This window comes from Coenobita brevimanus, chromosome 61 (assembly GCF_032717465.1).
Source record: "Coenobita brevimanus isolate Jiangsu-jjx chromosome 61, ASM3271746v2, whole genome shotgun sequence".
NCBI lineage: Eukaryota > Metazoa > Arthropoda > Malacostraca > Decapoda > Coenobitidae > Coenobita > Coenobita brevimanus.
In genome coordinates, this window is record NC_137014.1 from 38,307,162 (window position 1) to 38,330,816 (window position 23,655).

Genomic DNA, 23,655 nt, shown 5'->3' on the forward strand with positions numbered 1-23,655 from the left:
CCGGGTGGAACTGGCGTTACTGGAACTTCAACTCAGGGGCCTATGTATGATCTTCGCTGTCATACGGCGGCACTGTACACTATGGTAGGCCCGTCCTTCGGTGTCTTACTCTTGCACTATATTTTCCACCACTTTCTTTTATGCTCTAACCACCGGCCCACTTTAATCTGTCACTCCTACAATGTCTGTATGCTGCATGTGTTCACTTTCACTCACTCAGTCAGGTCGGTCGTGTCACAGACAGGCGCAGGGGTGGCGGCGGAGTCTCAGCCTCCCTACTGACGGGGCTGGGATCCTCCAGGGGCGGCTAGGTCCCGGGGGCAGGGGACAGCGCTAGGGGCGTCCTTTCTCGTCCGGGGCTGTTGGGGGTGTAGAGGCCCGAGGCTTCCGGGCTTGGGGTGGAAGTCCGGCCCTCTGGGCTGGGGCAGAATAGTCGCCTGAACTTCTGAGTCAGGCGCCTGACGGAGGATGAGGATCTCAGGCGTCTGGGTGCAGGGAGGTCCCGCCAGGGAGTCTGAGGGGCGGTCAGGAGGCTGCGGTCCCCGCAAGTCAGGGACGCCGTCAGGAGTGAGCTGCGGCATCGGCCGGCGTTGGAGTCCATCAGGGGCATCTCCACCGGCTGCAGAGAGAAAAGCCTGGTGGTGGTCACAGGGGCCTCTCCGATACTCCTCCAGGCTGGGGACTCCCTCCAAGTCGTGGGTAGGTGGACTGGGCTCAGCACCTGATGAAGGAGCGGCTTCAGGCCGTCTCCGGTGGTAGGGCCTGGCTACTGGCCGTGTCTCTCTCGGGACACCTTTAGAGTGGCTACCGGCTGCCTCCTGCAGGAGGGTAGAGTGGCTACAGGCCGACTCTCCGGGGGCACCTTCAGAGCGGCTTCCGGCCGTCTCCTGATTGACCTCTGGAGTGGCTTCAGGCCATCTCCTGTAGGAGGGTGAGCGGCTACCGGCCGTCTCTCCAAGGGCACCTTCAGAGCGGCATCCGGCCGTATCCTGACTAAGGAGGGAGCGGCTACCAGCCGTCTCCTGATTGGCCTCCGGAGCGGCTTCAGGCCGTCTCCTGTAGGAGGGTGAGCGGCTACCGGCCATCTCTCGAAAAGCACCTTCAGGCCGTCTCTCCAAGTGGCACCTTCTGAGCAGCTTCAGGCCGTCTACTGATGAAGGCGGGAGTGGCTTCAGGCCGTCTCCTTGTTTCCTCCAGAGCGGTTTCAGGCCATCTCCTGTAGGAGGGCGAGCGGCTTCAGGCTGTCTCCCATCCCACTGCTGTCGATGGTCAACCCGCAGTTGAAGTTGTTGCGGATCTAGGCTCACCTGGCGTTGGGGCAGTTGCGGGGAGAAGGGGCACAGGTCAGTGGTGGTTGGGTGACCCTTTTGCCCTGGGTCATTAACCTCCCCGTTATCTCTTCCTCGGGTGGTGGGGTGGTGGTGGCCCGGTGGTGGGGTGGGGGGTGGCGGGGTGGATGGTCCGGCGGCGGGCATTTTAGTTTCCAGAGCCCAAACCCGGCATTTTAGTGTGGAGTGACGCATACGGATCGAGTGAGAAATGAAGTGTGAAGGAGAACTGGAGTTGTTTGGCAGATGGCTGATCGAGTTGAGTAGAGGGTGTTGCGATGGTTTGAGCATATGGAGAGAATGGATAATGAGCGATTGATGAAAAAGATAACTAGATCTGACGTGAGAGGTGTCAGGCTGAGAGGAAGATCACGAATAGGATTGATGGACAGTGTGAAGAGAGCGTTGGATGCGAGAGGGATGTCTGTTGAGCATGGAAGAGTGGCTGTGCATGATAGAAATGAATGGAGAGAAATTGTGAATGAATAAATGATGACGCAGCCCTGAGGGGATATTCTCCCCCATTTTGTCTGATCAGCTGATCAAGTCCGGTGCGGGTATGGGGATGATGGGCAGGGATAAACCAGCTCTGCTGTCGGGCCCTGCTGCAGATGTCACTGGTTGCACTGCTCAATGGACCCTCGTGCGGTGTGGTGCGGTGAGGATCTGTCCCTTCTCCCCTTTGGGGCTAAGGTGCAAATGAATGTGTTTGAGTGGATGAGTAAACTGGGAGTGTGTCGTCCTGCCTCGGCTACCTCCTTTTCCTTGGGGGAAGCAGCCTACTGTAGGTATGTAGATAGATATAGATAGACAAATTTTTTATTGAAAAAACCTCAAACTTTTGACTGCTTGTGTGTCTCATGATGCTCTGGGATACCATGTTTTCCTCTCTCCTGAGAACGATTTCCTACTCGTTACACAATAAGTTCACGTCCCCCGGTTGTGTAAGCATAATAAACGTATAGGTATACTCCGTAGAATAAGGAAACTACTGATAGCAATATTGCACAGTAATAGTTTCACTGGCTTCTCAATTTGCCAGCGATAGGCGATGTATGAGAAAAGTGTAGTTAATAATTGATTTTTTTCCTTCCCGTTCTCTATTGCGCAGGGATACCAACCTCACCCACGTATGGTGCTGCAATATTTCAGTAAAGTATCCCAAACTACGTATGTTTTCTTAGATTTTAGAATTCAACATATATGAGTTTTAACAATTGCGTAGTTTTGTTGCATATTTTACAACTTTAATTTTACATGAAAATGCATTTCGTGTGATAAAGATTGGCATGTGGTCCTTCTCTTCCGATCTCCAGCGGCGGACTCTAAAGCACCATGAGAGGTAGAGGTAATTTATCCATAACTTTTACTGGTATTGTTTCTGTTGAATTATTTTATTTGAACTGAATGACTGCGGAAAGTGAAAGGCGCGTACATGACTAGTAATTTATGGATGAAATCTTGTATTATTCATTGTTTTCGGTAAGACGAAGAGGACCGGGTGAATGATGGAGCAGAGGACGCCATTCCCCACGCTTTGCGGCTTCTCAGTACCCGGGTAGTGGGTGGGTGGACTGATCGGGCTACGTTTACCTTTTAGTTGTGTGGTATAAAGTTAGGAAGTTACGCGAAGGATATTTTGTGGAAATATAAGTACGTGAAGGTAATATTTGATTTGCAGTGATCGATGAGTGGAGGGGTGGCGTCTGTATCAATCCGCCAAGCAGTGGACGGGTGAGCCTGGGGAACTTGCGTCGCTTAATATAGGAGTTAAGAATATGCCATGAGCCAAATGCTGAATGTATTACGTTATCATATTTGTTTTTCCCAACAGTTTATTGCTCTTGTGTGATGGGGAAATCCATGCATGTGCTGAGTCAAGCTTTGGGGGAAAGAGAGAGACGCACAAGATCACCTGCCATCTTAATTTCTTACGGTCTTAAGGAAGCCAATTTTAGTACAGAAGGCAACATGGATAAATGCTTGTTGATTTTGGATTGTCAGGCTTATGTGGAACAAACATACATGTTTTTAGGGTGTTTAAGGAAGTTGCGTGGACACTCGTTGCAGCTTCTTTACTGATCATGTGGTCAGTCTAACCAAAATGAGCCCCCAGACCATCTATGCTTTTAACCACTAGGATTGCCACTGAACCTGACATTGGAAGCACATAATTCCTATCGGACTAAAACATCTAACGTATCCAAATCACCCTGTGAGAGACCCATACGAATGGGAAATTTAGAAGACCTGTAGCTGTGTGGTATTTGTAATCTGGGGTAAAGGTCTTAAAAAATAAAACTACCGCATGGGTGCAGCAGTTCCACCTATCTTACATTCATGTTTTATCTCTGTTTACAGCTAGATGCCATAATCTCATAAGAGATGGCTGTTTGTCACTAAGACAGAGTTAAGGCTACAAAATGGATATAGAAGAAAAACATTTCACCTATTTTGGGGTATTGAAGTAGTCTGAATGCTCATGGCAGCTTGTTTACTGACGATCTCGTGAATCTAACCTGACAACCTAACAGGGTGCTTCTCCCCTCCCCCTCAATGATTTTAACCATTTAGGGTTTCCACTGAACCTGATGTTGTTGGCCCCCAGTTCCTATCAAATCAAAACTTATCCTAATCTATCCTTTTTGAATAGGAAAATTGGAAGACCTCTGCCCATGTCATAAGTTATTGATTAAAAAAAAAAAAAAAAAAAAATGCTGTGAGATAATACATTAGTTACCCCAACAGGCTGGCCCCATGGATTTTTTTATTTTTTTATTTTTTTTTTTCCCAGTAATTGAAGATAAGTTTCTGGAATACCTATGTGATTTTTTTTGTTTTGTTTCCCAAACCCATCTTATGACTATAATTCATCAAAAAATTAATGAAATAACTGCCTCTTGCCAGTAAAAAAAAAATATATATGTATTTGCCATTAAAAACAACTTATATGTTGCTGTAATGTTTGTAACTGGAATATGTTATTAACTACTGTAATTCAGTGATTTTTTTTTTTTTTTTTTTTCCTGTAAATGACACGATTGCTGTAAATTTAGTTTGGATAGTGTAGTATACTATACATGGAAATTGAGGGAGATTTTTGTTTCTGGCCTGTTTCAAGATAAAAGGACATACATCCAGACAGGTGGAAGTGCATGATGTACAGATAACGACAGACTTAATGCATGTCATGCCTCAAGCATGTACTGTAATTTACTGACAGGCTGAGTGCTTAGGATGATTGACAGGGTTCGTGCAAACATTCCAGAGACTGTCATTCCCCTCTTTTAATATTTTGCACTTTATGGTACATGCTATATTGATGCAAGCAGCACTGGTACTGCATAGTGGCAATTGATGCTACAGGCATCTTATGGGTTAAAAGTTAGAGGGGAGGGAATCATCTCTGGAAATTATAATTAATCTCCACCTATTACATAGGTGGAGACTATTGTTTTCACTGGTATTATTATTATTATTCTCACTTTTGAGTCTCGCAACAATTCCAGGAGAACCGGAGACTGCGAGGAATCAGAAGGGTCCAGGTTGTGTGTCATGGTGTTGGCCATGGCTGATAGAAAAAAATTCCAAATCCTTTATGTGCAGTGGAAGGGCATGTCAGAGTCATGTCAGTGTCGTAGACGTTTGTCACGTCTGCTGTAGATTTCAGTACAACCTGTGCCAAGGATCTGAATGGCCCAGGTAATGTGTCCTGGTATGGACCATTGCTGATAGAATATATATTAATTCATTTGTAAATTCTCAAATGTGCTTCAGGGTCAGATTTGAACATAAAGCACCAAATGTCTGGGCAGTGAGAGCAGATCTGATGGGTATGAGTCTCATTTCATTTGTTAAAATAAACAGTAGAGGGTATGTTGACAGGCACTGTTTGGTGTCATATTTGTCTTATGTTATAGGCCGAGGTCGTGGTAGCTGGCGCACCAATGTACAAACTGCAGAGCCTGCTGATGCGTTTGCAACCTCTGCAGTGAACAACCAAAGCATGGATTTCTACCAGTCAAACCTTGCTACACCAGCCATGGAAGTTACACAGGAGGTAACCACTGCTGACATCACATTTTACTTATTATTATTATTATTATTATTGTATTATTGATGGTAGGTGGGGGCACCCACCATCCACTCATTCAGTGTAGTGCTGCTTTGGGTGTCTGCCCTTTCCTCTCTTCCTTCCTCTTCCGTCTTTCTCTCCTCTCTTCTTTCTATCCTCTTCTGTCTTTCTCTCCTCTCTTCCTTCCTCTTTTGTCTTACCTTCATTCTTTCCTCTTTCTTCTGCCTGTGGTTGACTTTATGCTCCCTCTTCTATCCTTCATTCCTTCCTCTTCCTTCTGTCTGTGGGTGACTCTGCACTGAGTGACAAGCCAAATGGTTTCCCGTACACCAGGAAACCATTTACTATGCTGGATGGTAACCACATAACCAAATTATGGCGCCTGGTAGTTTAGTGGATAATTCAGGTCCTCCAATTGGATTGAGGCTGTGTGGGTATATATCCAAGGGATGGTTGGGGTCTATTGCTTATGGTAAGTCACTCAGGGATGAGAGGCTGGTCACCCTCATCTTAAATGTCAGGACCAACTTGCCTAGTCCCGGGCTCCTATGCTTCTCATGGGGCAACATAGGATTGGATGATGAATGGATGGATTTTATTTTACTTTTTTACTTATTTATTTTTTTAATATTATTTTTTTCCTTGCTGGCCAGGGAGTTAAGTCAGTGGAATAAAAGCCTTACCCATCGAAGTATTGTGGGCTGTATTTCTTTAATGGAGAGAGTGAAGGTGTGAGCAGGGGCTAAATATTTACGATGTTTGTGGAATGCATATTGTTAAATACTGGGTAATGTAAACAGACTGCATCCCACATCACAGGGTATATATGCAACATGGTAAAGGAAGTTGAGACTCTTTCTCTTTAGTATAGTACTGGTATTTGTAAAAAAAAATAAATTGGGAGCTTCCATTCCCTTCATACTTCATTTTAATGATCTTGTAGCAGCATATTACCTTATTATTGATACAAAGGCACCTGCAGTTTTCTTCTGTTTAACATTACATGATTTTTGTCACTAAAATGAAATGCTTAGAAGCCAGAGGGTTAGAGGCAATTTGTCTGCTAATGTATAATGTAGCTTGAAAGCAAGTAAAGTAGATTGACTCTGTTTTCTGTTTATGTGTATGGTAAATGCCATCTGTGAACTTGGTTTTTATGGAACCCGGGTCATTCCCAAGAATATGTTGATTTAGTGAAGATTTACTGTAGTTCAGTTGACAGAGCTGTAGTGTTTCTATAGAACTAGTTATTTTCAGTGTCATAAGATTAGATATGAGCAGCATATTCTGTGTTCGTGGAGGACAGTGATTGAATTTAATCTTCCGTTTTGCCATTACTTTTTTTTTTTTTTTAAAACCCCTACACCACGGGCTTGTTTACCAATGACTTGCGTGTCCCGCGGGGTTATTTGGGCTCCGACAGACTCTCAAAAAATATTTGCCAAAAATCAATTATTAGTCCTAGAATAATAAAATTACATATGCTTATGGCACATATCTTCAGCTTTTTCCTGGAATGATTGCTGAGCCTTCGTCGGTTACCGTAGGACTTGTGGAGACCTCTGAAGAAGGGTAACGAAGTCTCCACTTTACACTTCCCGACAACCCGTAATATGATTACCACAGCCAGATACAAAAACTATAAACACTATTCTACAATTTTCAAGTAGTTTGGGATCCATACTCAAAAAAAAAAAAAAAACTGTGAAAGCAATGGAAATTACGAGCGCGTCTGATCGTCGCACTGGCACTAGTTCGCTCTTGGTACTCTGTCATTTATTATTCATAAAACCCCTCACACTTTATATTTCTGTTACTATATAACACTTATATATATCTACAGTCTTTATCCATAAGTTTCCTTCAGTAGTATTAGTTTATTGTCACTGTAGGGATTCAATTTCTTTCAGTAAAATACGTAGCATTCACTTTCTCGTCCTTATTTACTAGCATTGAGAGTGAATGTCACTTTCATCTTCACTCTCATAACTCATAGCATTCAGACATGCTAGAGTGAAACTTTCACTTTCATTACTGCTAGGGTATATACTTGTATTCTTATAATACTACTCATTTACATTTCTATTTACGTTCTCTATTTTATTCACGTTATTTACATTTCTATTTTATTTACACTGTGTTATGCACTGTCACTTGAAGTAACTTATAAAACTATTTTCCATTGTTCACGTATACAGTATTTACATTCATTACTTTCGCTTGCTGTTTACACATTATTTACACATTATTTACAATTTCACTTGCACTGTTTTACTCAATAGAAAGATCGCACTCTTTTATCAATTGTCAGCCCTTTACCTCTTTCCACACGAGGTTTAGTAGGGGGTGAAGGTCACAGGGCCCTTTGCATGGGGGTGAAAAAGTCCTTGAAGTCAGCAAGAAGAAACATACATACCCTCACTTCGGAAGTTTTTGTGTGTGTGTGTGTGTGTGTGTGTGTCCGACTCTGGGCATAGGCTTCACAGCCTGCTATCAAGGCCCAGCAGTCCTCCTACATACCATACACCTCTACATGTCACCACTTCGGCGCTAACACCCACCGTCCATATCGAATACATGCTAGGGCTGTCTCATACAGGACTGGTGTATTGGTATTAGCGGTGGTATTTTTACGACATGTCGGCTGGTCTTCTGGTAGATCAGTAAAGCCTGATTTAATGAAATTCAAATCCTTAAACTGTTCCCTGCCCCAGCCGGGATTCGAACCTGGGTCCGGTGGGACTGCAGGCCACCTCTCTACCGATTGAGCCACCGCCTCCCCCAAGATGAGGGTAAACTGATAACGGAGGGCCGGGGTAGAGGCCTACATAGGGGATATTCAGAGCTACCAATGTTAGCTCTTGAAACAGCTATGTCTAGCACTGAAATGATTGGCAGGAAATCTAGACAATACATTATAAATTAGGTAGTTCCAGGTGAATGTAAATATCACTTAGGCTTCTCCCTTCCCTCCTTACATGTATATTTATTACGAAAATAGATTATACGGCATATTTCAAGGGGAAAAAAACAGCGAAAATTAGCGAACGAGTGCACGTGAGGTGTTGTCAGGTGATAATTAGCCAATTCCAGGTGTATGGCACTCTCACTTACCTTATTTCTTTCTTGTATATATTATTTGGTATAAGAATAGGACATAGGGCTTATTTCAATGGATGAAATCAGTGAAAAATTCCAGGGAAGATTTACTTAGCGTAGCACGGCCGGGCAGGCGAGAGGATAGGGTAATGGAGGGGGGGTAGGGAGGGGAGTCAAGAACGGGGAGAAATGGCTAAATTGTCAACAATGGATGGGAGTGCAGATGAGATTAGGAGTGCTGACTAGTGTTGGACATTGGCAGTACTGATAGATGATACAAGCCCCCACTTGGAAGCCCGGGTGAATTCAAAATAACACAGAATCACAAAAGCGACGCCCCACGGTATGATCCCTTGCTCCCAAGCGTCACGAAAGTGACGCCCCGTGGTTAAGGGGTTAAAGCATTGTCATGCATCACCATCTCAGCCCATCCCACACACTCCTTTGTTTGTGCCTGTCTTACCTATTTTGTACCTACTGAGTGTTACTCTGCTTATCTTGTGACCCACCATCTTCTTTGTGCCCACCTTGCTCATTTTCTGCCCTCCTGATTTTACGTTGCATACCACAACCCTGTGGTCAAGTAACCCTCCACATAGTTCACATACCACAACACTTGGTCAGGTAAACCTCCTCATTGTTCATACCACCCTCGTATCAACAGTACCTTATACTCGAGCATCTCTAGAAGCATGTAATCAGTAGGGCTTCTTTCAGTTTTCTCTGCAGTCTCTAAGTAATACGTATATTTTTATGCCCTCTCTGTTTATACAGTACTGTGGATTATTAATGCACAGCCTCCTTCCCTGACATTCCTTCAGTTGCTGTCCATAATAATTTTCCCTTGGTACCCAGTGATGACCTTTTACAAAATTCACAAGACTAGTGTCAACTCTACAGTTTGTGCCATGTGTCACAAACCATTATTTCTGAGCGTATGTCCTATCATTCCATCCTGATTCCCATAAACTGTCTTTTCAGCTGCATTCCTGTCAGTGAAGTGTGCACATGAATCGTTTGATATCTGTTAATGAACGTCATTAGTATGATTGCCAAATACTGTTTTCTACATGTTGATATTGTAAGCTGCTCAATAGGATGTGTAGGTGGGTTCAGTATAGCCAATTTTTCTCAGTACTCTGAAGACAAAAGTTGAAGTACCTTTATTAGAATAACCTCGTAGCTGTTTTGGGTAATTGTATTCCTTTGCCAGAAAAGGTTAGCCCTGTAGATATGAAAGTAGGTTCTTCATCAGATTTAAGTAGTTTCAATATTTTTAATGTTATTCAGTTTGCACCAGTGCCTGACAGTGATACAACAATGCAGGAAGGGGAACAGCCGACTGAGACCAGGAAGCGTCCTTGGGAGAAGCCTGCAGGTAGGCATTTATTATTATTGTGCCATTATATACAGTATGTAGTGGTATTATTTGCTGTACTGAAATGCTAATCTTAAACTTCAGGACCCATAGTATGGTTATTGCAATAAATAAATAGCCTTCAGTGTGAGGATAATGTAAATTACTGGAATTCATGATGGCTGATGATCTAGTTAGGCTAGGACAGTAATGGACTCTGAACCACTTTAATTCATAAACATAGGTGTAAGTTATGTAACTTCCCACTGAGGCATTTTTGTGGAAAGTTGCACATCACAGTTTTTATCACTCCGTTAAGGAAAGATTGATTTAAAAAACAAAGATTGATGAAGTTAAGTGTTTCCTGCGGATGATTGATGAAGTTCGGTGTTTCTTGTAATGTATTGGATTTAATATATTTGCTTTCTTTTTTGTTTTGTCTGCCTTGTTGCTTATAGGCTTAGTCAGCCAATTGCCATTTTAGAGTTTAAATAATTTCTAAAGTGAACATGTACATAATTATTTTCTTCATGCTGATCATGTCTGTACTTGTTGAACAGTAAATTGTGCTGGGTATTTTAAACTGTTTAGCAGGGATAAGATGCCACGTATTTCACGAGTTGAAAGTGTCTGGGAGCGTCGTGCCTTGTGAGTAAAAGTAGAAAAGAGTAAAGTGATGGTAATGGAAAGAGAAGGTGACTCCCAGTGTGATGTAACCGTGAAAGGAGAGACACTGGCATTGGTGATAGTTCAAATACTAGGGTACAGTGAGAGAAAACGAGAGGATAATGTGCAAAAGAAGTGGAAAGTAGAGTGGCACGAGGAAGGAAAGTCACTGGTGCTATGAAGGCCTTGATAAGAAACAGAGGCTTGAGTGTTGCAGCCGTGCAAGGCTTACATGAAGAAGTGTCGGTGCCAACTTTAAGATATGGATGTGAGACTATGGTGTGGCATGAAAATGAAAAGTTGAGTGAGAGCAGTGAAGATGGGACTGCTGAGGAATGTATGTGGAGTACAGAGAGTGGATAGGATACCCGGTACAAAGTACAGTAATGTGGTTTGTGAGAGATGCAGAGTGAGGAAGTCTGAGGACACTAGAATTGAAGAGAGTGTACTGAGATGGTATGGTCATGTGCAGAGAATGGATAACAATAGAGTGGTGAAAAAGGTATATCTGAGCAAATTTGAAAGAGGGAGGAGGCGAGGTAGGCCAGGGAGAAAGTGGAGGGATATGATGGATGTGTGTGTGAGGAAGAGAGGTATGGAAGTCAGTGAGGCAAGGGGACAAAGAGATTGAGGTGCCTGGATGAATGTTGTGAGAAGAAATGCACGATCAGGGATCTGGCACCCTTTTAACATGACAGCGTTCAGATTGACTCTATCGGATATGCTTATGTGAAGCTACAGAATATGGTGAAAGTTTTTGGCATATCAGTTAGAGCCAGGATTTGAGGGGCTTGAATGATGAGTGAATGGAAGTGTGGCCCATTGGATTGGGCAAACTTGGGCTGTCTGGATGTTGCTACTCCTTACCTTGCCCTGGTGTGGGAAAAGAGGTCCAGATGATGATGATGATGATGAAGAAAGATTGGTAATTAAAGATTAGAAAATAACCATTTATTCTGTAAATACTCTAAGCAAATCCTAGAATGTTCAGGTGTTGAAAGATCAGAATTTATTTATTCAGCCATTACTCATCTAAGCATATCCTAAAAATTTTTGAAAAATATGAGACTTCTCATATTGGTGTAGAGTGCAACCTCTAAAATTTGAAGCGCTTGTGGCCACAAACTTTTCAGTTTTACTGATCAGTGATACTATCTTGCACATTTTTGTATTAAATTCTCTGCATTCTAATCTGCTTGTATTCTCGTCTCTCAGATGTCGAGTCTCGCTGTCAAAATGCCTAACACTTCTCACATACTCTGGCACAAACGTTATTGTCAGGAACTACAGTTCCTTAAACTTTTCCCAACCACTATCCATTCTAGCTGTGCAACTAAGAAGAAACTTGCTTTCTGGCTAGAGAACACTGTATAGATCTCTTCGTATTGGATGGGTTATGACGGTTTTAGCAGGTTATTAAAGCAAGCAGATTATAAAATAAATATCGGTAACTGGTAATATCAAGTTTGTTATGTAGGTTGTCTTAGGGTTTACTTCGGCTAGACTTCCCATTTGATGGAGAGGCTAACAAATACTGTATGACATTATATACTAGACTTCTCATTTGGTGGAGAGTTTAAACAAATATGACCTTGTTAAATATGACTGAACCATGTATTATATTCAGTTTTAAACATGGATGTTTGAAGGCACCCTGCATGAATGTGCAATAGATTTTTTATTTATTTTTTTTATTTTTTTATTTTTTACAAGGTGGTAGGTGGGGTTGCCCACCATCCACTCACTCGTTGTAGTGCTGCTTTGGATGACTGCTCTTTCCTCTCTGCCCTCCTCCCTCTTCTGTCTTTCCTTCATTCATTCCTCCTCCTCCTGCCTATGGATGACTTTACACTCCCTCTTCTTTTTATCCTTCATTCTTTCCTCTTCATTCTGCCTATGGGTGTCGTTACAGTGAGTGACAAGCCAAATGGTTTCCTGTACAGCCAGGAAACCATTTACTTTGTCGAGTGGTAACCATATAACCAAATTATGGCACCTGGTGGTTTAGTGGGTAATTAAGGTGCTCCAATTGGATTGAGCCAGTGCAGGTTTACATTCAAGGGGTGATTGGGGTTTATTGTTTTACGTAATGCCACTCGGGTGAGTCAGGCCGGTTACTCTCATCTTGTCAGGACAAACATGCGTAGCCCCGGGCTCCAATGCTCCTCGTGGGGCAACATAGGATTGGATGATGGGTGGATAGATGAAACAATTGTACATAAGCAAACTGGAATTTGGTCCAGTTTACCATTTATTTCAATATTGCTTGTTGCCTGGTAATGGCTATACAAGACACTGATTGCATGGTTATTCCTGAGAAAGCTAAAGCAGTGAGTGTTGAATTAACTAGGTCCATAATGTGCAATATGCATTTTCTTATGATGCAAGAGTATAATGGTTATATGCATTTTTTATAAGACATCATCAGGATTACAGAGGCTGGAAGACTAGATCAAATAACTTGCGTCTTTACTGATATGTAAGAAAACTTCGAATTGGTCATGGTAATGATTTTTTTTTTTTCCCCCAACTGATATGCACTTACATAATTAATGTAGTCCCATCGAGAAAAAGTTATCATGTCGTTGCAGAAGTTGCAGTTAGTACCGTTGGCTTATGTGTTTATATTTCAGCATTGATGGAATTTTAAGGTGCTGTCCTGAGGTTACTGACTTCAGTTTAAGCGAGTGTAGGTGAATGCGTAATTTGAGTTGCCAGTTATTCATTGAACCTCTTTTTTTGTTTTGACAGCGGGCTAGTTTGATGGCCTTGCAGGGCCATCTATGGTCCCATGACCTGTTATGTCTCCTCACGACACTAGTTAATTGTAGCACTCCAGAAAACCAGACTTTGGGAGCCTTATGATAACTCTTTGTCTTGTTGGCCAGGTCCATTATTGTGGTATGTAGTCAAAAGCTTAGGAGAGTTATCAATAGGCTCCTTGCTGGTTGGCATGCATGAGGCTGGGTGCATACTTAACAGTCGTAGAGACATTTTCAGACTTTAATTAATTGAAGCGAGTTGCCCACACTTGTCATGGATGTCTGGCTGAGGTGGGCAGTACTTGAAGAGTACTGGATCCTACGCAGTCATTCCAGCCAAATTGCATTACAATTGAAATTTAGTATCAAGCAGGATCATTAATTTATGCAGTACCAGGACTTACTTTAGCCCCAGTTTATTTATGTTATGTGCAAGTAATGGCAGGTTTGTTTGTATGTAAATGGCAAGTGTGTTGCGACCTTTCAATTAATATGTGGTGGCAGGCGTCAAGGTCAAGAGAAAGAAGGTGCCTGGAGCAAAGAACCTCAAAATCCGGCGATACGTGCAGCCCAAGAATGCTGTCATGTGCCTCAATGAGCTGCGTCCTGGAGTGACATACACCATGGAGCAAGAGGGCAGCGTGGGACAGCCGTTTTGCATATCTGTTGAGGTACCTGGTGTGGTATGGGAAAAAAAATGGCCAGATAAAGGAACATGTTGAGCTATTTCTTTTTTTTTTTGTTTAATTTACAAGTTTGCCATGATTTTATCTGACTTATCTCTGAAGATACTAATTTTGTAATACTGTATATTTTTTCCAAAGCTGTATGTGACTGATGAGTAACCAAATTTGGCAATTCTTCGACTGCTTAGGTTGATGGTCAGAAGTACAGAGGATTTGGAAGCTCCAAGCAGCTAGCCAAACAAGCTGCAGCTGAAGCAGCACTCATCAGTTTTGTTAAGCCGCCAGTGGCTGCATCAGGAGCAACTGAAAACCAAGAGGAGGACAAAACTCCGTGGGCAACATTGGCTTCTTTTGCTATTTACAAATTGTTCAATGATTGGCGTGAGGGCCGTGTAGGCATGTGCCCCCCACCTGCCCAGCCCTATGGCACTGCACTTCCTCCTGGTAAGAATACTGTACAGTAGTAAGCTAGCAGGGAGATGATCTTTAACCTAGTATTAAGATTTAACCTTTTCATTTGAACCTTAGATAGTAGTGTAAAGTACAGTAGTTGCTGCTTTAAAGCAACTATGTTGGTTTGAGATTTACTTTAAGTGAATTTGATGTAACCATGGCATGAATTGTTGCCCCTTGGCTGAGGCTTTATGTGGGTTTGGTAAGTTAACTTCGGACGATATTTACATCTGCCATTATGGTGATTATGTCACAGTGTAGGAGACAATGATTGATGTCCTCATGGTTGTCTTGTACATTACTAATGGATAGGGTCTTCAGAGTGGCTAAAACTCTTGGTATGCAGTGCGGATGAGGGTGGAAAAACCCTAATCTGGTTTGTGCACATGATGTGTCACTGTAATAGTGAACAAGAGCTTTGCAAAATGGTGCAGAATATTGTTTGATTTGGCTTGCATTGGTAGTAAATGTAGATAAGTGATGGTTGTTAAGAGAAATGATTTTCAGTGTGAAGTACAGTAGAGTCGTGATTTAAGCAAAAAGAAACAACAGTCTTACAACAACACGGGCATTTAATTTCTCCTCTAATTACATAGCATGGTAATATCACTCAATTGCGCGAGAGAAACTGTGGGAGATGGGTGCGTTTAGGTATTAGATTTCCATATACAACTCGTCTGTTATACTTTTGTCGGTCACTGATTGGCTTCCTCGACCCAACCCAACACATGTGACCATTGTCCCATACCACCTGCCACAGCCTGTCTCAGTGTTATGTGGATGGTTGCTGTGATAAGTTTATATGCTTATTTCCTTGCTCCTCATTTCCTCTCAGAACTGAGCACGTGGTTCCAAACTAACTTTAGTTATGCCTAAGCATCCTGAAAGTGCTATGAACACAAGAAAAGCATTTATTCTAAATGAAAATGTAAAATTGTTGGACGAAGTGGTGTGTGGTGTGGGAGTTTAATGCAAACGATTAGGCAGATAAAATGAGTCGAGTGTGTTTACGTTGTGGATAGTTTTCTTAGTTGGGAAAAGAAAAAGTTAATGATGGTGCAGTAAAATTCATGTTTTCACCTTTAGTGCAACGAATTAAAAGGCTTTGTGCCCGATCTTTGTTATGAATTGACGATCATTGGTCATGAAAATTCGGATCTTACAATGTGTGAAGACACTACGTGTTGACATAAATAGTTAGGTATGATAATTATTTGAGTTCAGTTCTTGTGAATTATACTGTCATACAAATTATACATCCTGGCTGACTTGTTTATTACTCACGATTACTGCATTGGTGTGTATCTAAGAAGTGAGAAATATGCAATCACTCCATGGTAATGACTTCAGCATTTTTTATTTTTTTTTATTTATTTATATTTTTTAATGACTGATGGCTTTAAAAAATAGTTTCACACTGCGTTTATATATATATATATATATATAATGAGTGCTGAAAGTAATTCCTGATGAAATATGCGTGATGCTGGGCGGCCATTATTCAAGTATTGTGTAGGTCAAAAGTTTTTATTTGATTGGTTATGGCACTTGGTAGTTTAAAGGGTAGTTATGGCGCTCCAGTCAGATTGAGCTGGTGAAGGTTTATATCCAAGGGGTGGTTGGGGTTATTGCTTACGTAATGCCACTCGGATGAGTGAGGCTGGTCACTCATCTTAAATGTCAGGACCAACTTGCCTAGCCCTGGGCTCCTGTGCTTCTCATGGGACAGCGTAGGATTGGATGATGGATGGATGATAATGAGGGCTTTCAAGAGGCTTAGTGGCAATCTTTGGCAATTAAAATTTTTATGGGGAGTATTAGGGGGCAAAACTAATTGACTAGGTTCGGTTTGAATGCAGTATACACTGATGTGTCCAGTTGGTGAGATCTTATGTAAACACACTGTCTTGGATGTCTTAAGGCAAACGTATTTGTAATAATATATCTTTAAATATATATTTAACAAAAAATCCGAGGCTGCAAGAACCTAACCCCCTATTTTACATGTAAATAAGTATATGTCACGTTTTAGCGCGAAATTGTTTGCCCGAGGTTCTGCATAACCTGTCTCATGTTGTATGGAGACTCTTCTGTACTGGTGCTTGGAGGGAAACTTGTTTGATGAGTGAGTATAAGTAGCCCAGCTAGTAGGGTATAATGATTGAAGAAAGGTAAATGTGCAAAAGAAGAGGAAAGTAGAGTAGCCCAGTGAAGGAATATAGCTTGTGTGACAAAAGTTAAGACCATAATTTGAAACAGGTCTGAGTTTGGCTACCAGCAGATTGCATAAAGAAGTTTAAGTGACCACATTAACTTATGTAGATAAGACTGGCTTGGAAAGATCGTGAAGAAGTTAGAGCAATGGAAATACAATTATTGAGGAGTGTGGCATCCAGAATGGATATGATAAAAATTGATATGTTTAAGGTAAAATAAGGAAGAGTGTGAATAGCAGATTTGAAGAGAATACTATTAGATTGGTCAGTAGAGCCCATTTATCAGTCAGTTCAGTATTGCCTCATCAGGAGCATGCAATGAATAGATTATTATAGAGCAGTGAAAAGGGTACATGTGAGCGAGTTTGAAGGTGGTAAGAGGTTTGGTTGGCAAGAATGTGCATAGATTTAATGAGTTAGTGTGAAAGCAAGGTATTGAGGTGAATAGGTAATTGACATGATTTGGTAGGTTGGGCAAATATTGGATGGAAGGAACACATAAAGATTTGGAATAACCTTTTAACTTGATCATCAGGTTGACAAGAATAGTAAAATGAAGCACATACATGGTGTAGGCTATATGCCTGTGGGCTGGACTCAGGATTCTCGAGCTTGGAGAATAAGTGAATGGAATGTGGCCGATTTCATTGGGTGTGCTGTTGATTAGTATGATGATGATTGTTAGTATTGAGCTGATGTTCATACGGTTAACCTTTGGTTGAGCTTAAGCATTACGGGATATGGATGTCATCTTTACCAGACTTCCTCATTGCAGAAATTATGGTAAGTTGTAACTTAGGCTTTGAGGGGGATGAAAGTACCACAGTGGTACAGTGTTTGAATATCATGATTTCTGTTTAATATATAATCTTTCAGTGCTTAAGAACCACTAGTCCTGCTTCTATTGCTTTGAATGTTATTGCTCCACCCTTTAACGAGGAGCTATCCAAAATTTTCTGGACTGGGATCGCGACACCTAAACAGGTTGGAGTAGTGTGATGTGCCTCTATGTGGCAAGACTAACATGCATTGTGAGCCAACATGCCACATGGCATGGAGCTAGGCAGAAGTGGGGATTAGTGATGTTCATTTGTTTACTGTCATGCACATGTTGTCAGGCGATTTTTGAGATGGATATATAAAAGAAACAGCGAATTTTCATCTGATTTTGTGCGACTCTCAGGAGAAATGCAACAGAGACCCTGGCAATGATTCAAAAGTGTTTGGTGAGCAGTCTCTTGGTTGGACAGCCTCACCAAGACCCAAAAAGGCTAGAGAGGTGAAAAGCAATGTCAAGAGCTTGCTGATCATTTTCATTGACTTCAAGGGGATTGTGCAGAAAGAATTCATCCCAACTGGCCAAACTGTTATTTCCAACTTCTACTGTGATGTTTTGTGGCGACTGTGTGAAGATGTGAGGAGACATCCCAGCCTTTGGCGATACAACAACTGGCTGCTTCACCATGACTATGCCCTGGCTCACAGTGTGCCTAACACCCAGCAGCTTTTGACCAAGAACAACATGGCTATCATCCCCCACCCTCCTTGCTCGCCGGATTTGGCCCCCTGTGACCTCTGTCTGTTCCCAGAAATGAAGTTGAAAGGGCGTTGTTTTGATGACATTGAGGACATCCAGTAGGAATAGCTGGCAGTGCTAGACACTCATTGAAAAGGACTTCCAGGAAGCATTCCAGCAATGGAGGAAGCACTTGGACTGGTTTATAAGTGCACTAGGGAACTACTTCGAGGGTGATGGCTGCCAATAGGAGCTATGGTGAGTTTTCAGTTTTATATAGCATTATTCCAGAAAATTTTGGATAGCACCTCGTACTATGTTCTGCTGTGACTGTTTTCCAAACCCTGAATATTAAGCTTGTTCTGTGATGAGATTTTTTTATAAAAGATATGGGTAGTAAGTGGATTACTACCCTGTGACTGTGGGAGGTATTACCATGGTGGTGGAATATGACTACAAGCTAGGTAGCTATTTTGATTTTGCTCTAACTTAGCCTAAAATTGCCATCACTGCATATTGGATGCAGAGTTGTAACTGGAGATTATCCCTTGAAGTGCTATGGAAAGGATTTACTGCTGTAGCAATGTCTTTTTCTGCTACTGAGCTACTTGATATAAGTTGCAAAGGGACAAAGATTTGGGTCGTTACATTTTAAATCGTATTGCCACGTTCATTGCTCTCATTCAGGAAACATTGGCACAAGTACTTGAAGTCATAGTCCGGGCTGAGACACATTTTCACAATGTATTACATATTTTCCCCCCTTCTCCCAATAGTTCCCAGCAACTGTTGGCCAGTAGTTAGATGTTTTTGGCACTTATATAGCTTTGTCCTTAAAAAACATCGGCTGTTCCATAGCCAACCTTGATTTGGGGATTCCATGGGAGGAAGCATGGCATCATTTGATTGATTGCTTTCAAAGGTATTAGCCAGTATTGAGTTCACTGCAGGATCAGGCCTTTTCAATGGGAGAGATATCCAGAATAAATCCTTCCCCGTGCAGTTGGGGAATGGATGCATGTATGAAGTGGAATGATTGTTTTAGCTGTGTGTGTCTCGGTCTGTATATGTCATTGAGAGGGGTTGTTACCCAAATAAATGGCCTGAACATGTGTACAGAGAGGGGAAAAAAAGTTTGGTGCGAGGAATGAATTCGTGACATACATATATACCTGTGCACTGAGGTTATGTAATGAAAGCAGTTGAGATTGAAGAACACTTGGTTTGGCTACTTCAGCGTGTTCAGGAGTATCTCATTGGCTGTCATTATGGGCATAAGCAGTGTGGCATAATGATTTGGCACAATCTCGTGGTAAAACGTGATAAATGCATCTTGGGTCTTGATCAATAGCTTGCTGCACTTCAGTGACAATAATTCTTTTTTTTTTGGGGGGGGGGGAGGGGGTGATAATCATATCCCCTATAATCCTAGGTGGCTTCAGTCTGGCTGTTGAGCCTGTCGGAAAAGGTTGTGTGAGTTTGCGATATGGTCTCCTAAGCCTTCCCCTGCTGATAGTGATGAAGAATTAATGCCCTGTATGCTAGAGACAGACTCATCTGGGGATGAATCTGATCTATACAGTACAGTATGTTGTGTCAATTGATGAAGAGGATAGTGATCATGACCTCCCAAAATAGGACCCTGATGAGTCCCCAAGCAACAGTGACTGGAGTTCAGAAACACTTTATGAGTGAGTCACGGTCTTCCTTCCCCATCCCTTTCCTAAAGGATTTTATTTACTTTTAGTTCCACTTTTCATTGAGGACACTGCTTGAGGGTTACGTAATTGTATACATAAAATTTCGATAAAATAGTGTTAAAAAACAGAACATTATTTATAGTGCCACCACCATTTTCCAGAGAGATAAATCCACCTGGTATGGGAGTGTAACACTGCTTACATTTGGTGGTCTGCCTGGTAATGAAGGGGTTAAAGTAGATTCTTCTATAACATCACCTATTTACATGTCTGCTACAGCGTGTGCTCAAATTGTAGACTCTGGGTACACACACATTGTTAGAATACAGTACTACCACCAAGCCACTGTAGCTGTGACTTCAAAAATATTGTGGTAGGTGGGGGCGCTCACCATCCACTCACTTAGTGTAGTGCTGCTCTCAGGTGTCTACCCTTTCCTCACCTCCATCCTTCTTTCCTTCCATCCTCTTCTGTCTTCATTTTTTCCTTGTCTTTCTGCTTACAGGTGACTTTATACTCCCTCTTCTGTCTTTTTCCTTCATTCTTTCCTCTTCCTTCTGCCTGTGGGTGACGCTACACTGATTGACAAGCCAAATGGTTTCCTGGACACCAGGAAACCATTACTATGCTTGGTGGTAACCATATATCCAAATTTGGGCGCCTGGTGGTTTAGTGGGTAATTATTGCACTCCAGTCGGATTGAGCCAGTGAAGGTTTATATCCAAGGAATGGTTGGGGTTGATTGCTCATGTAATACCACTCAGGGACGAGTGAAACTGGTCACTCTCATCTTAAATGCCGGGACCAACTGCCTAGTCCCGGGCTCCTACGCTCCTCATGGGGCAGTGTAGGATTGGATGATGGATGAAAACTGTAAACAGTAACAGGCAGTGACAGAGGTAAAGTATTAAGAGGAGAGTGGTCATCTGCTTCACCTGGTAATGTTTTATTTTGCATTGGTTGGTACTACTGAATGATTTTTTTTTTGTAGAGGTTTAGCGGAGGGGTTTGGTGTTGCTCTCATTAACCCTTGTAGTACTAGTGGTCTGTGCACTTTTTAATAACATCATCCAGTGGTAGCAGGAAAAGGCATTTGTCAGGTTGAATGGGGTTAAATGATTAATAAGAAACTTTTGAAGCCAGAATTTGATGTGCACAAGAACAATTATTGTTATTGTCCATTTTTCTGATTGCTGTGATTCTTGACATTGTTGACAAGAGTTAACTGGGTTTTGTACAAGGTGGGAGTTATTAAAAATGGCATAGGTACAAATTCTCTGCCTTTATCTTTTCTGCTACACAGTGCAAGGCTGAAGCAGTGTTTCAGATTGACTATTTTTGTGCTGGTTATTGTAAGGACTGAATGCTTTCTACATTGCAGGGATGGTCCAAGCATTCCTGAACCAGACTATGGGAGCTGCTGCTGCGGTGAAGGAGGAGGACTCGGGCACCAATCCGGCCAGCATGTTTACCGATGCTATTTGTGCTCATCTTGGAGGTCGAGCTCCCAACACTGCTAATGAGAATGTAAAGGTATGAATATGTTGATTGCAGGATAGGTAAATGGTCAATCTTTGTTCATTGTTGCACGTACAGATAAAATTTGAAGTTCATATTATTGATATTTTGTAGTAGAAAAGTAAGTGCTTTGCAGTGGATATTTGAAGTTCATAATAATGATATTTTGTAGTAGAAATGTAACTCTTGCAGTGAATCTTCTGATGTTAATCCACAGCTAAACTTTACAGCATGAAATTTTTTTGGTGGTGGAATGGAATAATAAATTGGTGATTAATTCAAAGCAAAATGTAAAGGCTGGTATTTTTTCTGTTAAAGTAATAACTTGTTGGGTGAATAAACATAACTCAAGAATTACCATGCTGAGCCTCCAGTAACTTAGGAACCCAAAATTGCCTTTCATAATCTAGAACCCTGACCATTAAACCATTGTGGTGATATGAGCCTGTCACTCCCAAAAACTTTTTATATACTGTATTATTCCTGCAGTGATATGTTACCTGCTGGTAAATTATTGTATGTTCTTAGAGACTCAGGGTGAATGATCGTGGTAGTGGATTGTTCTCTTTTACCATATTGGGTAAAAGGTGATCTGAAGTTTAGCGGAGCATCTGGCACTCAAGGTCTTCCAAACTGTACAGGGAGTCTTCATTCTTTATGTGTGTGTGTGCATATATATATATATATATATACACACACATACACACATACACGCATACATACAGTAAAAGTCCTGTGATCCAAATGGTAGTTGGCCAAGGTCTTTCAGACTTTTTAGGGACCTCTGAAAACATTAGAAATATATGCATTCATGATTACTAATTTCTGCTCAGGGGTGCCCCTTTCCTACCCCTGTACACCTGAGGAAGAGGGAAGGGAGGGGAGGAAACGAGCTCCATGGGCCACTACCCCAGCTCCCAACGCTCCCCCAGGGACCTCTGAAAACATTAGAAATATATGCATTCATGATCACTAATTTCTGCTCAGGGGTGCCCCTTTCCTACCCCTGTACACCTGAGGAAGAGGGAAGGGGGGGGAGGAAACGAGCTCCATGGGCCACTACCCCAGCTCCCAACGCTCCCCCAGGGACCCCTGAAAACATTAGATATATATGCATTCATGATCACTAATTTCTGCTCAGGGGTGCCCCTTTCCTACCCCTGTACACCTGAGGAAGAGGGAAGGGGGGGGAGGAAACGAGCTCCATGGGCCACTACCCCAGCTCCCAACGCTCCCCCAGGGACCCCTGAAAACATTAGATATATATGCATTCATGATCACTAATTTCTGCTCAGGGGTGCCCCTTTCCTACCCCTGTACACCTGAGGAAGAGGGAAGGGGGGGGGAGGAAACGAGCTCCATGGGCCACTACCCCAGCTCCCAACGCTCCCCCATACCCCTACCCTCCACCCGTCATTCTTAATTGGCAGTTACATCTAAAGCTGACTTCATACTTAACACTCTTTGTCCTGGTACTGATACATAGAACACTAGGATATGTAAAAAGCTTATAACTATCAACATGCTGCAGCAAGAAATTAATTCATTATGACGACAGTAAAACGAATATGTTAACAATGACCACCTCAGGCCTCATGCGTTGGGCACACACACACACACACACACACACACACACACAGTAACTTTTGTCTAAGCAAGCATGATGCCATTGTTAATGTTTTTGTTTTACTGTCATCATTATAATGCATTAATTTCTTGCTACAGCATGTTGATAGGTATATGCTTTGTACATATCTTAGTGTTCTATGTTTGTATTAGTACAGGGATCAAGTGTGTTAAATATGATGTCAGCTTGAGATGTAACTGCCAGCTAAGAATGAAGGTTGGGGGATAGGGGTATGGGGGAGGGTTGGGAGCTGGGGTAGTGGTGGGTGGAGCTCATTTCATCCCCCCCTCCACTCTTCCCTGGGTGTGGAGGGGTAGGAAGGGGGCATCTCTAAGCAGAAATTAGTGATTGTGAGTGTACCTGATCATTAAATAAACACTTGAAATGATACGGGTCGTTGTTTTACTCACTGGAAATGCATAGCACTGTAGATGAGCAGTTGCAGGCAGGTACATCCAAGTCGAAGAGCAAGTCCAAGCCAGATAAATAGATAAAGGCCAGAAAAAAAATAAAAAAATTTCACCCTAAACATTCGGAGTATTGGGATATTCACGTTATTGGTGGTCAGGTTGAAGGACTTTTGCTATATATATATATATATATATATATGTGTGTGTGTGTCTTTCTGTGTATAATTTGCTTGCTGTCAGTT

At 42.2% G+C, this 23,655-nt stretch overlaps 1 protein-coding gene across 5 annotated transcripts in view; it reads left to right on the top strand.

Annotated features, from left to right (window-relative positions):
- The first annotated feature begins 2,626 nt into the window (after positions 1-2,626).
- LOC145403534 (double-stranded RNA-specific editase 1-like) overlaps positions 2,627-23,655 on the top strand; it is a 33,586-nt gene continuing 12,557 nt past the window's right edge. For 2 of the 5 annotated variants that reach the window (XM_080275198.1, XM_080275202.1), the window contains exons 1-6: positions 2,627-2,676; positions 5,249-5,388; positions 9,793-9,880; positions 13,792-13,970; positions 14,162-14,417; positions 21,240-21,391. In XM_080275198.1, coding sequence (XP_080131324.1) covers positions 2,664-2,676; positions 5,249-5,388; positions 9,793-9,880; positions 13,792-13,970; positions 14,162-14,417; positions 21,240-21,391 — 828 coding nt within the window. In that variant the 5' untranslated portion in view covers positions 2,627-2,663. The remainder of the gene's footprint in view (positions 2,677-5,248; positions 5,389-9,792; positions 9,881-13,791; positions 13,971-14,161; positions 14,418-21,239; positions 21,392-23,655) is intronic. The other 3 variants (XM_080275201.1, XM_080275200.1, XM_080275199.1) reach the window with 3 other exon arrangements.